The sequence below is a fragment of the Octopus bimaculoides genome, chromosome 30, assembly GCF_046866305.1.
Source record: "Octopus bimaculoides isolate indiv1 chromosome 30, ASM4686630v1, whole genome shotgun sequence".
Classification (NCBI taxonomy): Eukaryota; Metazoa; Mollusca; class Cephalopoda; order Octopoda; family Octopodidae; genus Octopus; species Octopus bimaculoides.
The window spans coordinates 9,594,514-9,610,324 of NC_142957.1; the positions used below are offsets into that span (position 1 = coordinate 9,594,514).

Consider the following 15,811-nt stretch of genomic DNA (forward strand, 5'->3'; position numbering starts at 1 on the left):
TTTTGTGCTTGGGAGAGGAAGTTTCCAGGTGTAGTGACGCCGAATACCAGTTGCCATTTCGGGAAGTTCGCCCATGCATGCGCAGGGACATGTCTTCCAGAAGACATGCAGGTAGTCCCTCGTGCGCATGCGTGGTCATCCTATATCAAAGTGTTCCCGCCTTTTCTCGACCTCTTAGCGCTGCACCTTCGAGGAGACGACAACTCACTAAGGGCCACTCCGCAACTCCACCTTTGAGTCTACGCCACTACTTCGGAGGCTGAAGTATGACTTAATCATCGTCCAACATCGACACCGTCTTCACACCGACTATAAAGGGCGACCTGGTAATTCCGTTACCCGAGATGTATGCTGAGCACCTCATAATAAATATTTGTTATTCTTATTTCTTTATTGCCCACAAGGGGCTACACACAGAGGGGACAAACAAGGACAGAGAAAGGAATTAAGTCGATTACATCAACCTCCAGTGTGTAACTGGTACTTAATTTATCGACCCCAGAAGGATGAAAGGCAAAGTCGACCTCGGCAGAATTTGAACTCAGAACGTAACAACAGACGAATTACCGCTAAGCATTTCGCCCGGCGAGCTAACGGTTCTGCCAGCTCACCGCCTTTTATTTGTTATTCTGTTATTTAATTTATCCAGCGTGTTCGTTTTTATTGAAGAGAATTGATTTGTACGGGATAGGGTTACCCAATGATGGTGGCCCTATCGACTACACAGGTAGCAGAACCCACAGTCGTTTATAACTGAAGACCAGCCTAGATAACACACCAATGCAAAGAGAATAAAGATAAAATGCTTTTACTTACTATATGCTTCGTCAAGTTCCTCCACTGCATTTTCTCCCATTATAGCATTGGGGTTCATCCCTTTCTCTCCTTTGGCAGACTGAAACAGTAAACACAAGAGGATTAACTGAAGGCTAGGACTGCAAATGGTGGCACAGTAATGTACCAACTTCAACATTCAACCCTGAAAAGAGGGGAGGTTTGTCGTCATCGTTTAACATCCACTTTCCATGCTGGCATGGGTTAAACGGTTTGACTGAGGACTGGTGAGCCGGAAGGCTGCACCAGGCTCCAATCTGATCTTGCAAGGTTTCTACAGCTGGATGCCCTTCCTAACGCCAACCACTCTGAGAGTGTAGTGGGTGATTTTACGTGTCACCAGCACGAGGGCCAGTCAGGCGGTACTGGCAAGGGCCACGCTCAAAAGGTGTTTTTTACGTGCTACTTGCATGGGTGCCAGTCAGGCGGCACTGGCAACGACCACGCTTGAAAGTTGTTTCTCATGAGCCACCGGCACATGAGCCGGTAAGACGACGCTGGCATGGGACCCAATCCATGGTCCTGGCAACGATCACACTCGGATGTGCTTTTAACGTTCTACTAGAACGAGTGCCAATCAGGCGGTACTGTCATCAGCCATGTCATCGATTTTGATTTGATTTCACTTGCCTCATTAAAAGAGAAAAAAAAAACATGCACTCTTCAATTTTGGATTCCTAAGTTTCCATTACTGCGGGTTTTTTTTTATAAGATTTTTGCAACGAATATAATCATCATTGGAATATGACTCTAGAGGAAGGGAAGAAATTACAACAAATTCTCCAAAACAACTCAGAGATCTATCTGCAGATCTTCCCATTTGGAGTCAATTACTTAAAAGCTATATACTAGCTTAAAAGTCGTCTGATAGGGCGGCTTCTAAGCGAGGGAATAATAAAAAATTTCTGCTGATATCTATTTATTTTTTGCTCGTTATAAGGAGCAAAGGAAAACAGACAACAGAATATCCAATACAACAGCTTACCTCTCTGTATTTTTGTAAGTATAACTTCAAAGGATCGACGTAATTGTCGAAGCCCAAGGTGGACATAGCAAACAAGATATCTTCACCGTTGATGGTTTTTCGTTTCTCATGTTGACATCTTTCACTGGCCCTAAGGTAAAGAAAAATTAGGTCAAGGGGAAATAACTGGTCCCTAGTTTTAGCCAATCCTGGACACATTCATTTATATACGTATATATATACATATATAAAACAAATAATAAATGAGTATATGCATATATACGTACAGGTATGTGCATACCTACGTCTACCTGTATATATAAGTGCATATCTGGGTACAGGACATTGCAAACAAAACGTAGACAAAAAAGTGATAATAACCAGAGTACAGAAAACACACAGGCCACATAGAGAACATTTTCCTTCATCAGCTGCCCCCAGTCTAACACAGGCGTTTCAAAGAGTAGGACAGGACGCATCGTTAAAATTGCTCTTCCCACAAACCACAAATTAAATTATATATATATATATATATATATATATATATATATATGTGTGTGTGTGTGTGTGTGTGTGTGTGTGTGTGTGCTTGTGTGTATAATGAAACAGGAAAGTAGAAATTTTTTTATATTATTTAGTCACCATTACATGTGTTTCATTTACTAATAGGAATTACTAAGTTTTACATGTTAAGTAGACACGAAAAGAATTTTCTCTTAGAAAATCTTCAGAATGAGAAATTAAATAATACAGAGAGTATGTGTGGGTGACAGGTCTATATTTAGATATTAATCAGGAGCAACACAGATAATCTCCGTGAAGGAAAAAAAAGTGAGAGTGACACACACATTTTTTGTAAGCCTAGTACTTATTCTATTGGTCTCTTTTGCTGAACCGCTATGTTACGGGGATGTAAACACCCCAACACTGGTTGTCAAACGGTGGTGGGGTGGGGAGTCGGACAGATACACACACACACACAGATATATTAGGGGTTTCCATCTACGAAATCCACTAACAAAGCTTTGGTTGGCCTGGGGGTTTATTGTAGAAGACACTTTGCGCAAGGTGTCACACAGTGGGACTGTGTGACACCTGGGAACCATGTGGTTGGGATGCAACCTTCCTACCACACAGCCATGTGCCTGCATAGATGATTTTTTTTCTCTGTTCTCTATGCACACGATGAATTATGTATACATAAATGAATACACCCACATGTGCGCATGCATGTGTGTGTGTGTGAATGTACGTGGCTATGGATATGGGTCCGTTTGGCCCAGAAAACACATATCTGTGAGCTGCGTCATTTTTTTTGTTTCTGTTTTTCTTTCAAAAAAAGGATACTCGCTTGTGATAAAACTTATAAATTCTGAAACACATTCCTGTACACATTCTTTAGCATCTTTAGCAATCTGAAATGATAAGAGAAAGTAAAAGAGAGAGAGATAAGAACTTGCTGGCAACCTTCAACACAGATTTTAACATTAATCTTTTTACTCTTTTACTTGTTTCAGTCATTTGACTGCAGCCATGCTGGAGCACCGCCTTTAGTCAAACAAATCAACCGCAGGACTTATTCTTTGTAAGCCTAGTACTTATTCTATCGGTCTCTCTTTTGCCAGCATCGGTTGTCAAGGGAAGTTGGGGTGACAAACACATACATATATATATATATATATATATATACTTTCTTTAAAAGCAGCAGAAATATAACAAAAGACTGTTACTCTGAGTTTCACGTTCCCGTTCATTTAAAAAAACTGTCCGATGAACGGGAACGTGAAACTCAGAGTAACAGTCTTTTGTTATATTTCTGCTGCTTTTAAATAAAGCATATTACTTTACCTCTGGTATTTGAGTACTCTTTTTTCCACCTTGTTGCACATTTTATGTGTTTACTCCGGTATATATATATATATATATACATATATATTTATATACATATATATGACGGGCTTCTTTCAGTTTCCGTCTACCAAATCCACTCACAAGGCTTTGGTCGGCCCGAGGCTACAGTAGAAGACACTTGCCCAAGGTGCCACGCAGTGGGACTGAACCCGGAACCATGTGGCTGGTAAGCAAGCTTCTTACCACACAGCCACTCCTGGTGCTTACTTCCTGGTTATGTCAAATTTATCGCACCATATTTCAGATATACACATACATACACATACTGATCAGCAGCAGTATTTAGCATCTGCTTTCCATGCTGGCATGGGTTGGATGGTTTCACAGAAACTGGTAAGCTCCACCACACTCCAGTCTGATTTGGTACGGTTTCTACAGCTGGATGCTCTTCCTAATGCCAACCACTCCAAGAGTCTACTGGATGCTTTCTTACCTGACGCCGGCATCAGCCACAGCTATGCTTTCACTCGTCTTCTCAAGCAGGGCGTATTGCCAAAGGTCTTGGTTACTTTATCAAAGCCTCCGTGAGGCCCCACGTTTGAAGGGTGTTCTTTATGTGCCACCAGCATGGGTGCCTGTTATGTGACACCGGCCTTCGGCCACAACTATGGCTTCACTTGGCTTGATGGGTTTCCTCAGGCACAGCATAGCGACAGAGGTCTCTCAGTTATCAAACTGACCTCGATGTCTGCTTCCAAACTGCTCACCCAATCACATACGTACTTGAAATCTTTGGCAACATTCAATTTGGAACTACACAAAGCAAACAGTTCAGTATCACTTTGTTGGTTGAAAGACATCATCATCATCATCGTCGTCGTTTAACGTCCACTTTCCATGCTAGCATGGGTTGGACGATTTGACTGAGGACTGGTGAAACCAGATGGCTACACCAGGCTCCAATCTGATTTGGCAGAGTTTCTACAGCTGGATGCCCTTCCCAATGCCAACCACTCCGAGAGTGTAGTGGGTGCTTTTACGTGTCACCTGCACGAAGGCCAGTCAGGCGGGTACTGGCAACGGCTACGCTCAAGATGGTGTATTTTATGTGCCACCCACACAAGAGCCAGTCCAGGGGCACTGGCAACGATCTCGCTCGAAAGTCCTTACACATGCCACAGGCACAAGTGCCAGAAAGGCGACGCTGGGCACTTTAATGTTTTGTGAAACCGTTTTCTTTATGTGTTTCAAGTATATTTTTTAATGCCATTTCCTTTTTTCTTTTTCTTTTTGCTGTGGGGGCAATGGGTTTAATTTTATTGAAAGTTCTTAGAAAGACAATATAATTGTATAAGTAGCTACCAGTAGTTACGAAATCGAAATTATTCGTCGTCGTCGTTTAATGTCCGCTTTCCATGCTAGCATGGGTTGGACGATTTGACTGAGGACTGGTGAAAACCAGATGGCTACACCAGGCTCCAATCTGATTTGGCAGAGTTTCTACAGCTGGATGCCCTTCCTAACACCAACCACTCCGAGAGTGTAGTGGGTGCTTTTACGTGTCACCCGCACGAAGGCCAGTCAGGCGGTACTGGCAACGGCCACGCTCCAATTGGTGTATTTTACGTGCCACCTGCACAAGAGCCAGTCCAGGGGCACTGGCAACAATCTCGCTCGAAAATCCTTACACATGTCACGGGCACATATATATATATATATCATCATCATCATCATCGTTTAACGTCCGCCTTCCATGCTAGCATGGGTTGGACGATTTGACTGAGGACTGGTGAAAACCAGATGGCTACACCAGGCTCCAGTCTGATTTGGCAGAGTTTCTACAGCTGGATGCCCTTCCTAACGCCAACCACTCCGAGAGTGTAGTGGGTGCTTTTATGTGTCACCCGCACGAGGGCCAGTCAGGCGGTACTGGCAAAGGCCACGCTCCAATTGGTGTATTTTACGTGTCGCCTGCACAGGAGCCAGTCCATCCTCAGATTTCTTGATATTCGTGTGCAGTCCTAGTGCTGGTGGCATGCAGTAAGCACCATTTATGCATGGGTCGCTGCCAGAGCTGTCTGACTGGTTCCCAGTGCCGGTGGCATGTAAAAAGTACCCTCCGAACATGGTCAATGCCAGCCCTACCACCCTGACTGGTTCCTGTGCCAGTGGCACGTAAAAAGCACCATCCAAACATAGCCGATGCCAGTGCCGCCTGACTGGCTCCCACGCTGGTGGCACGTAAAAAGCACCCTCTGCATTCTTGGAGTAGTTGGTGTTAGGAAGGGCATCCAGCCGTAGAAACATTGCCAGATCAGATTGGAGCCTGGTGCGGCCTCCTGGCTTGCCAGACCTCAGTCAAACCGTCCGACATGGAAAACGGATATTAAACGATGATGTTGTTGATGACTTTGCTGAGTAGCTTTGTGCTTGATCTACTTCATTAGATACGAGTGCTGTATCAAGACCAGGGAGACACAAGCATGGATATCCTGTCACAAACTAAAAAAGATCTGGAACTCCAAATTGCTTGGGCAAATCAAAATCAAACTGTTCAGTGCTAATGGACACAGTGAAATATGGACACTGACAAAGAAATTATCAAACAGGCTAAACAGATGCTACAAATGGCAGCAAGATATAACAAACAAATGCCTTTAAGGAGACCTGCTGAAAGTTTGCGAGAAGATCAGGCGAAGATGGCTGTGATTATCTGGTCACTGTGTGCACCACACCAAAGTAGAAGCATCCAAATCAGCCTAATGGAACTGACTTAATGGTGATGTAAGAAGAGGAAAACATCGTGACATTTACATTGACAACTTAATTGCAGACATTGGCCTGGAATTAATATTTTTACTTACTTTACCGGTTCTTGGAATTGATTTTTTCATGATTCTGGCAACATTAGCAATTGGAAGGAAGCGGTCCTGAAAAAGAAGTAACCACGAGAAAGTGTGATGATTCTTTTGGAAATTCCCTACCTAAATAAAACAGAATGTATATCCCTACAAGATCAGTAACCTGGGCAGAATCAGCTGATCTCATCATAATATCAAAACCATCATAAATATTTTTTCTAATCCAGTCTCTTTTACTTGTTTCAGTCATTTGACTGCGGCCATGCTGGAGCACCGCCTTTAGTCGAGCAAATCGACCTGGGACTTATTCTTTGTAAGCCTAGTACTTATTCTATCAGTCCCTTTTGCCGAACTGCTAAATGACGGGGACGTAAACACACCAGCATCGGTTGACAAGCAATGCTAAGGGGACAAACACACACATATATATGTGTATATATATATCTATATATATATATATATATATATATATATATATATACGATGGACTTCTTTCAGTTTTCGTCTACCAAATCCACTCACAAGGCTTTGGCCGGCCCGAGGCTATAGTAGAAGACACTTGCCCAAGATGCCACGCAGTGGGACTGAACCCGCAACCATGTGGTATTTCGTCTGCCGTTACGCTCTGAGTTCAAATTGCCTTTCATCCTTTCAGGGTCGATTAAATAAGTACCAGTTATGCACTGGGGTTGATGTAATCGACTTAATCCCTTCGTCTGTCCTTGTTTGTCCCCTCTATGTTTATCCCCTTGCGGGCAATAAAGAAATATATATGCCAGTGACAAGTATATAAGATATGGTAGATACATAGAAAACTAACGTCAGCCAAGAATTGATTGAACAACAAAATAAATGACTACCTGTTCTCGTAGAGGTTCGTCCATACGGAAATCGCCTTCACCTTCTCCTGACGATACCATTCCCTCATCATCTGGAAGGTGGACAACAGCAGATATTTAAGAGATATGAGAAAGAAACAGACTCAATGTGAGAGGGAGAAAGGAAGTTAGGGATAGCATGATAAAGAGAAAGAGGAGGAGGATATAGAACAAGAGAGAAAATGAAGGAGATACAGTGATAGTGAAAGAGACTTAATGAATGAGAGAGGGAATGAGAAAATTAGGAATGAAATGAATGAAAGAAGGAGAGAGAGAGAGAGCGAGAGAGAGGGACGGAGATTACAAAAGTTGATAGTTAAATTAAAACCATTTCTCTCCTTTAACCCTTTAGTGTTCAGATTACTCTGTTAAATATAATACTTTTTCACTCAAATTGTTTTGAATTAATCATGCATTATGTTATAGCTTTGAGGTTTCAATGATGTGATTGTTTATATTTAGAATGACAATGTAGGTCAGGTGTGAGAGGCTAGATATGGCCAGTTTGAATAGAAAGCATGGAGAATATTTGGGCCGATTATGGCTGGTTTAAACACCAAAGGGTTAAATGATGATTGAATTCTGATGTAAGAAAAAAAATGAGATAAAAAGACTGGTCTGAAATAGGAGGAAGTGAGATAAAGGGCTGATCTAATTGAGGAGGAAGTGAGATAAAAGATGGTCTAATATAGAAGGAAGTGAAATAAAGACTGGTTAGAAGGAAGTGAAATAAAGACTGGTCTAATTGAGGAGGAAGTGAGATAAAAGATGGTCTAATATAGAAGGAAGTGAAATAAAGACTGGTTAGAAGGAAGTGAAATAAAGACTGGTTAGAAGGAAGTGAAATAAAGACTGGTCTAATTAAGGAGGAAGTGAGATAAAAGATGGTCTAATATAGAAGGAAGTGAAATAAAGGTCTGGTTAGAAGGAAGTGAAATAAAGACTGGTCTAATTGAGGAGGAAGTGAGATAAAAGACTGGTCTAATATAGGAGGAAGTGATCTCATTTCCTCCTATATTAGACCAGTCTAAAGAGAAATGTTCTTGCAAACATCAGGGTTAGCAATAGATTAAAAAGTCCTGTGAGCATAGGAACAAGCTTTGGTGCACAACACTTGAAGGTAATGGAACTGAATATCTAGGGCTATGATAGCCATTGAAGTCCTCAGTTTTCAAGCAGATAAAGCTGGTATTTCTAACAGGTTAAGCAATAATGTACAGGTTCCCTGTGATAAGAGAGAGAGAGAGAGAGAAAGATCCTTACCGTCGCCATATTGGCTATTTCCAGGAATAAAAGATTCTGTTAGGACAGAAGCATCACCGGCGCCGTCACTTGAACTGGCATCCATTCTTGAAAACTTGAATGAAAACAAAAAGAAAAGGAATTATATTAACATCTACAAAGATAGAAAATTCATCATCATCAGCGTTTAACGTCTGCTTTCCATGCTAGCATGGGTTGGACGATTTGACTGAGGACTGGTGAAACCAGATGGCTACACCAGGCTCCAATCTGATTTGGCAGAGTTTCTACAGCTGGATGCCCTTCCTAACGCCAACCACTCAGAGAGTGTAGTGGGTGCTTTTACGTGTCACCCGCACGAAGGCCAATCAGGCGGTACTGGCAACGGCCACACTCAAAATGGTGTATTTTATGTGCCACCCGCACAAGAGCCAGTCCAGGGGCACTGGCAACGATCTCACTCGAAAATCCTACGAAGGCCAGTCAGGCGGTACTGGCAACGGCCACGCTCAAAATGGTGTATTTTATGTGCCACCCGCACAAGAGCCAGTCCAAATTACTATTTGTAAATCTCTCAGCAAGAGCTATTCAGCAACTGTACTTTGTAGTAAAGATTATTTGCCAACATAACATGGCAGTCCTGGTTTAGGACAAATGTTGCTGTAATTTAGCCCTAGGAGACATCATCTCCAGCTGGCTATACAACATGATCTGTACATCATTTACATTTGACGGATATTTGTCCTCATCTTGTTTGTTATTAACACGTTTCAGCTGATATACCCTCCAGCCTTCATCAGGTGTCTTGGAGAAACTTTGAACCTGGGTTCTCATTCCTAAGGTATTTTTTAATGTTATTATTATTATCATTCAGGTCACTGCCTGGAATCGATCTCGGAATCTTAGGGTTAGTAGCCTTAACCACAACGCCATATACCACACAGCCACTCTTATGCCTATTAATTTTTTTTTTCCCTACTATATGTTTAAGGTGTGAAATTTTGGGGTACAGTGCTTGTCAATCACATCATTCTGTGTTCATCATCATCATCATCCAGTGTTTTAAAATCGGGTTTTGTCCCTGTTAATGGGGGTGGCCGGATCTACCTCAATGCCATAGCAACCAAGGTAGGCAGGTGCAGCCCACCCCAACCTTTGGGCTGGCTGGTACCCATTCTCCCTTGCTATCATCTCCGTCATCTAAAACATAGGGAAAAAAAAATTTCGAAAAACTTCAAAATTTTAAATGGGAGGGAGGAGAGGTAGTGGTGGTTTTTAAAAAATTTTTTTTTTTGGTGGTGGGGTTAAAAAATCCTTTTTTTTTTTTTTGCATATTCGTAATCTCCGTAATCTAAAACGTGGAGATCCGGGGGGGAAAAAACTTTACAAAAAAATGCATTTTACAAGGAAACTGCATTAGCCCCGCTAAACATGTACTCGTCTGTTTCGGAACCCTTTTTTAGATACTGGTTTTATTATTTTTCGTTTCCTTTTTATCTTTCCTATTCTAATCGATCCAGTCTTTGGACTGCGACCATGCTGGGGCACCGCCTCGAAGGGTTTAGAGTCGAACAATTCAACCCAAGTACTTATATTTTTTTAAGCCCCGTACTTATTCTGCTGGTCTTTCGTCGAACTACTAAGTAGCAGGGACATATACAAACCAACACCGGCTGTCAAGCGGTGCTGATGGGCAAACAACACGAAAGCACAAACATAACGGGCTTCTTTCAGTTTCCATCTACCAAATCTACTCGCAAGTCTTTGGTCGGCCTGGGGCTATAGCATAAAAACACTTGCCCAAGGTGCAGCACAGTGAGATTGAACCCAAGATCACATGGTTGGAGAGCCAGCATCCTAATCACATATGCCTATGTAATAAAACTTTTGTTTAAAACCTGGTGGTGTGCCATAGTCAAGAGGATTTTTTTTTCTAAATACTCTGACGAGAGAAAAGATTGTAATTTGATGCGATATAAAACAAGGGTAAACATGTACGAAAGCGTCAGTTAAACGAAAACCGACATAAATATACACATACGATGTTTAAGCTTAATATAACGTGTAATTTAGTTGTTATTATTTAATTCAAACTCATGTTTACTTCATACACAAGAAGAATTATTGATCTCTATATAGCAAGAATATATATATCTGTATGTTTGTGTGTTCTGTTTAAAAAATGTGAACCGCAATTTAAAGTGGAGGGAACAGTACTTGTGTAAGAATGTATACGTATACACATATTTAAATGATACACACACGCTAATTGTATGTGTATATACAGGCAAACATCGCTACGTATATATATATATATATATATATATATTTGAATTTGGGGCAGCGGATGCAAGGATATTTTGTAAATAAATGTACATGCGTACGTTTAATATACATTGGGTATGTATATTTATTTACGATGTACATACATATAAGGTGCGTGTATACATAGATAGATAGATAGTGTTGTTGTTTAGCTCTTAGCCCTGATCTAATAGATCTAGGAACAATGAGATTTTAGCCACGATCTTAGCTCTTTTATTTTAGACATTCCCGTATCATAGGCTACATTATCGAATCTGTCTTTTTCTCATATAGTGATGAGTGATTTGGGAGAGATTTCACTAACATTTCTAGCAGGTCTATCGATCACGAACAATATCCGTCCTTCGTATATATGCCGTATATGTATGGTTGTAAAATCGTCAATGTTGTGTATTTAAAATTTGACGAATGGAAAAAAAAAAGGGGGGGGAGGTTTTAGGTTTTTGTCGTCGACGCTTTAGTATATTTATACCAAAGCACTTCAACTAAAGAAAGACAGACAGATAGAAAGAAAAGACTGGGAAATAATTAAAGCCGGGGAGAAGGAGAGGGAGAGAAGTAAAAAGGCCAATAAAAATATCAGAAACAAACGAACCTGTGTTGATGAAGGACGATGGATGAGTTTTCGTCAAGTTGGTTGGTCAATGAAAGGAACCAGTGAGAAAGCTGCACCATTAAAAAAAGCCACAGAAATCCACCAACCAAACCAGATCACAACAAGCCAAGATGGTCGCCGAGAAGTGAAAGAAGCAGTGTTGTGATGTTTTGATAGTTTTTTGAGGGGAAAAACAAACAACGTGGCCGAGTCGTGTATGAATAAATTTAAAGGTTTCAAAAGTGTTGTTTCGTCGTTGTGTTTTTATATAAAACTGTTGTTATTTGGTTAGGTATTTCGGAAATCTAGCTACGAAAGGGTCTATTTTTACTTGTTTTCCGTTCACTGTTTAACTTTCATGATGGCTTCTTTTGTCAAGATGGAGGCGGACTGATTAATATGGCGGCGGTGAGACAGTAGGAGGTAGAGTAGAGGCGGCGGCGGTGGTGATAGTGGTGGTGGTGGAAGCTACATTCGTGGTAATAATATTACACAGGTAGGGGTCGGGGATATATATTCGTAGGGATGCGATCGAGATGGGGATCGTAATGATGATGATGATAGAGGCTGCTATAGTTAGTGATGGGGATAGAGTTATGGTTGCTGGTGGTAGTAGTGGAGATGGTAAAGGCTGCTATACTCATCGCTAGTGGTGGTGGTGGTGATAAAAGCTGATGTAGTTATTACTGGTAGGGATGGTTAAAAAACTGCTATACTCGTTGTTGTTGGTGGTGGTGGTGATGGTAAATGCTGATGTAATTGCTGTTGTTGCGGATGGGGGTGACAAACATGGTTAAAGCAGATGTAGTTATTGGTGGTGGTGGAGACGGTAGTTATTTATTATCGTTGTTGCTGGTAGTGGCGGAGATGATAACCGCTGCTGTAGCAGTAGTAGTAGTAGTTGCTGTTGTTGGTAGTGGTGGCAATAGAGATGATGAAGACTGTTGTAGTTATTGTTGGTGGTGGTGGTGGAGTTAGTAGCAGTCATGATGGCTTTAGGAGTGGCAATGGTGTTAAGGTGATGATAGATGCGGTGAAGATGCTGGAAGTGATTTCACAGAGGTGGTGGTGGTGGTGATATTTACGTTACAAATTTGGCGATGGAGGAGACGTGAGAAAGTGATATTACACAAGTAGTGGAAACGCGGAAACTTATATGTAACATAGTTGGTGTTGTTGCTGTTGTTATTGTGGTGGTGGAGATGTTCTAACGAGATGATGTGGTGATGCTGGCGGTGACGTTATAGAGCTGGTAGTGGTGGTGGAGACGATGTCGGAATTGATCCTATGATGGGGGGAAAAGTGTTACCAGATCAGCGATATTATGGAGGTGACATAGGAGGTACAATGGTGGTGGGGGTGGTAGCGGCGGTCGTTGTGTTTATGGCGGTGGAGTTGCTGGAGTTTGCGGTGGTACTATTATGCTGAGTGGATTGATTATGATGATGATACTATGTATGGTGTAACAGCTGTGTTACAATACTGGTTCGGGATAACTGTGGTCAGACAGGTTGGTAGTATTTTTCATGGAAGTTAAGGGACCGGGCTGTGTGTTGAGTTCTTGACCAAGACACTTTATTTCACGTTGCTCCAGTTCACTCAGCTGTAGAAATGAGTTGCGATGTCACTGGTGCCATGCTGTATCGGGCCCCTTTGTCTTTCCCTTGGGTAACATCAGTGGCATGGAGAGGGGAGACTGGTATGCATGGGTGACTGCTGGTCTTCCATAAGCGACATGACTCCACTAGTGGTACTCATTTCTACAACTGAGTGGACTGGAGCAACATGAAATGAAGTGTTTTGCACAAGAACGCAATGGATTGCATGGTCCAGGGATTGAAACCACAACCTTACAGTCAGGAATCCAGCACCCTAACCACTAAGCGACATGCCTGCACTAGTGGTACTCATTTCTACAACTGAGTGGACTGAGCAACATGAACTGAAGTACTTTTGCTCAAGAACTCAATGCATCGCTCGGACCAGGAATTGAAACCACAATTTTACGATCATGAATCCAACACCTTAACCACCAAGCTAAGGTGGAGGGGTGAGGTAAGGGCTATAATACAGATGTTGGTGGAAGCAGTATTACATAAGTAGCAATGGTGGAATCAGCAGATGAAGATTTTAGAGCAGGCATGGACAACTTTTTCCAAGAAGCAGGTCACATGAGACGTGGTCCATCACCTGGTGAGCCATAATAATATAAGAATGGAGGTGGAATTCTGGTTTAAGCACCCCGTATAACACCTCATAATTTTGTGCAAAAAAAAAAATTATATTCCATATCTTTCTCATATTTTTTTTCATCATAGTTCACGTGGTAAATATCATATGTATATACTGGGGTTAGACAAAATAATGGAAACACCTTGAAATTTCGAACAAATTTATTTTAATATGGGGTAGGACTGCCTTTGGCAGCAATTACAGCTTGAATTCTATGAGGTATGCACTCTAAAACAGTCTTCAGTTCTTGAAGGAATTCCTTTTCTTAGTTTGTTACTTTTGTTACTTTTTTTTTCTCCTTGTTTCTTTCTGTTTTCCTTTCTGTTGAAGAGCGTAGGCTCGAAACGTCAAAGACTTTCTCTATTCCCGAACGTTAAACTAATACATCCATTTGTCTTCGTCTGTTGTTTTTTTCGTAAATTCTCCCATATATATATATATATATATATATATATATATATATATATATAGTCACAATGAGGATATTTAACCTTCTTATAGATATTTATTCAATGAATATATTATATAAAATATCATAAAATATCAAACATTAATTATCGAGTTAGATAACAGAGAGATCTAATGGATACAAATTAATTTAATAATTAACCAACATATTCATTCACAATTGTTTCATTTCACAAACGAAATTAAAATTACAAAACATATATAAATAATTTTGCGTTTTAAGATATCTTGGATGATTTTCCATACAAGATACTTGCACCAACGAGCCCACGCTTGCACCAACGGGCCCATGCTTGCACCAACGGGACCACGCTTGCACCAACGGGACCACGCTTGCACCTATATATATATATATATACACAGTAAGTCCAAGAATAGAGGTGATGTTATCAAGCTTTATTTCTCAATTACGATCATTTTCACAATACATGGTTCAGATATATCATAAATATAAATATAAATGATTAACGATTGTACATTTATGAGTTTCAAATTTTGGCATAAGGCCAGTAATTTAGGGGGAGGGTGAAAGTCAATTATATCAACTGGTACATGTTTTATCGAACCTGAAAAGATGAAAGGCATAGCTGACCCTCACAGCATTTGAACTCAAAGCAGAAAGCTGGAAGAATTGTTGTTAGGCATTTTTTTCTAGTGTAGCAATGATTCTGCCAGTTTGTCAACTGAAATGGTGATATAATATCAGTTTCAGATTTTTGGCACAAAGCCAGCAATTTTTTTTTTTTTTTTTTTTTTTTGGAGACTTTGTAAATTGATTACATTGACCCCTGTTTTCAACTGATACTTATTTAATCAACCCTGAAAGGATGAAAGGCAAAGTCGACTTCAGCGGAATTTGAACTCAGAGCCTAAAGATGGATGAAATGCTACTAAGCATTTTACCCAGCATGACAAGAATTCTGCCAGCTTGCTGCCTAAATAATAATAATAATAATGATAATAATAATAATAATAATAATAATAATAATAAATAATAATAATAATAATAACGATAATGATAATAATGATAATAATAATAATAATAATGATAATAATAATAATAATAATAATAATAATAAATAATAATAATAATAATAACGATAATGATAATAATGATAATAATAATAATAATAATGATAATAATAATAATAATAATAATAATAATAATAAATAATAATAATAATAATAACGATAATGATAATAATGATAATAATAATAATAATAATGATAATAATAATAATAATAATAATAATAATAATAAATAATAATAATAATAATAACGATAATGATAATAATGATAATAATAATAATAATAATGATAATAATAATAATAATAATAATAATAATAATAATAATAAATAATAATAATAATAATAACGATAATGATAATAATGATAATAATAATAATAATAATGATAATAATAATAATAATAATAATAATAATAATAAATAATAATAATAATAATAACGATAATGATAATAATGATAATAATAATAATAATAATGATAATAATAATAATAATAATAATAATAATAATAAATAATAATAATAATAATAACG

At 39.5% G+C, this 15,811-nt stretch overlaps 1 protein-coding gene across 3 annotated transcripts in view; it reads right to left on the bottom strand.

Moving 5' to 3' along the window:
- Positions 1-12,896, bottom strand: part of LOC106871515 (uncharacterized) — an 18,230-nt gene extending 5,334 nt beyond the window's left edge. Inside the window, exons 1-7 of one of the 3 annotated variants that reach the window (XR_016239228.1) lie at positions 11,551-12,885; positions 8,652-8,745; positions 7,371-7,441; positions 6,514-6,579; positions 3,146-3,213; positions 1,820-1,949; positions 817-895 (exon numbers count right to left, since the gene is read on the bottom strand). Coding sequence is in view for 1 of the 3 variants with exons in the window: in XM_089346399.1 (XP_089202525.1) it covers positions 817-895; positions 1,820-1,949; positions 3,146-3,213; positions 6,514-6,579; positions 7,371-7,441; positions 8,652-8,736 (499 nt within the window). In the remaining 2 variants the exon portion in view is untranslated. Of the gene's footprint in view, positions 1-816; positions 896-1,819; positions 1,950-3,145; positions 3,214-6,513; positions 6,580-7,370; positions 7,442-8,651; positions 8,746-11,259; positions 11,465-11,550 lie in introns of those variants that run through there. The other 2 variants (XR_016239229.1, XM_089346399.1) reach the window with 2 other exon arrangements.
- Between the last annotated feature and the right edge of the window lie 2,915 nt (positions 12,897-15,811).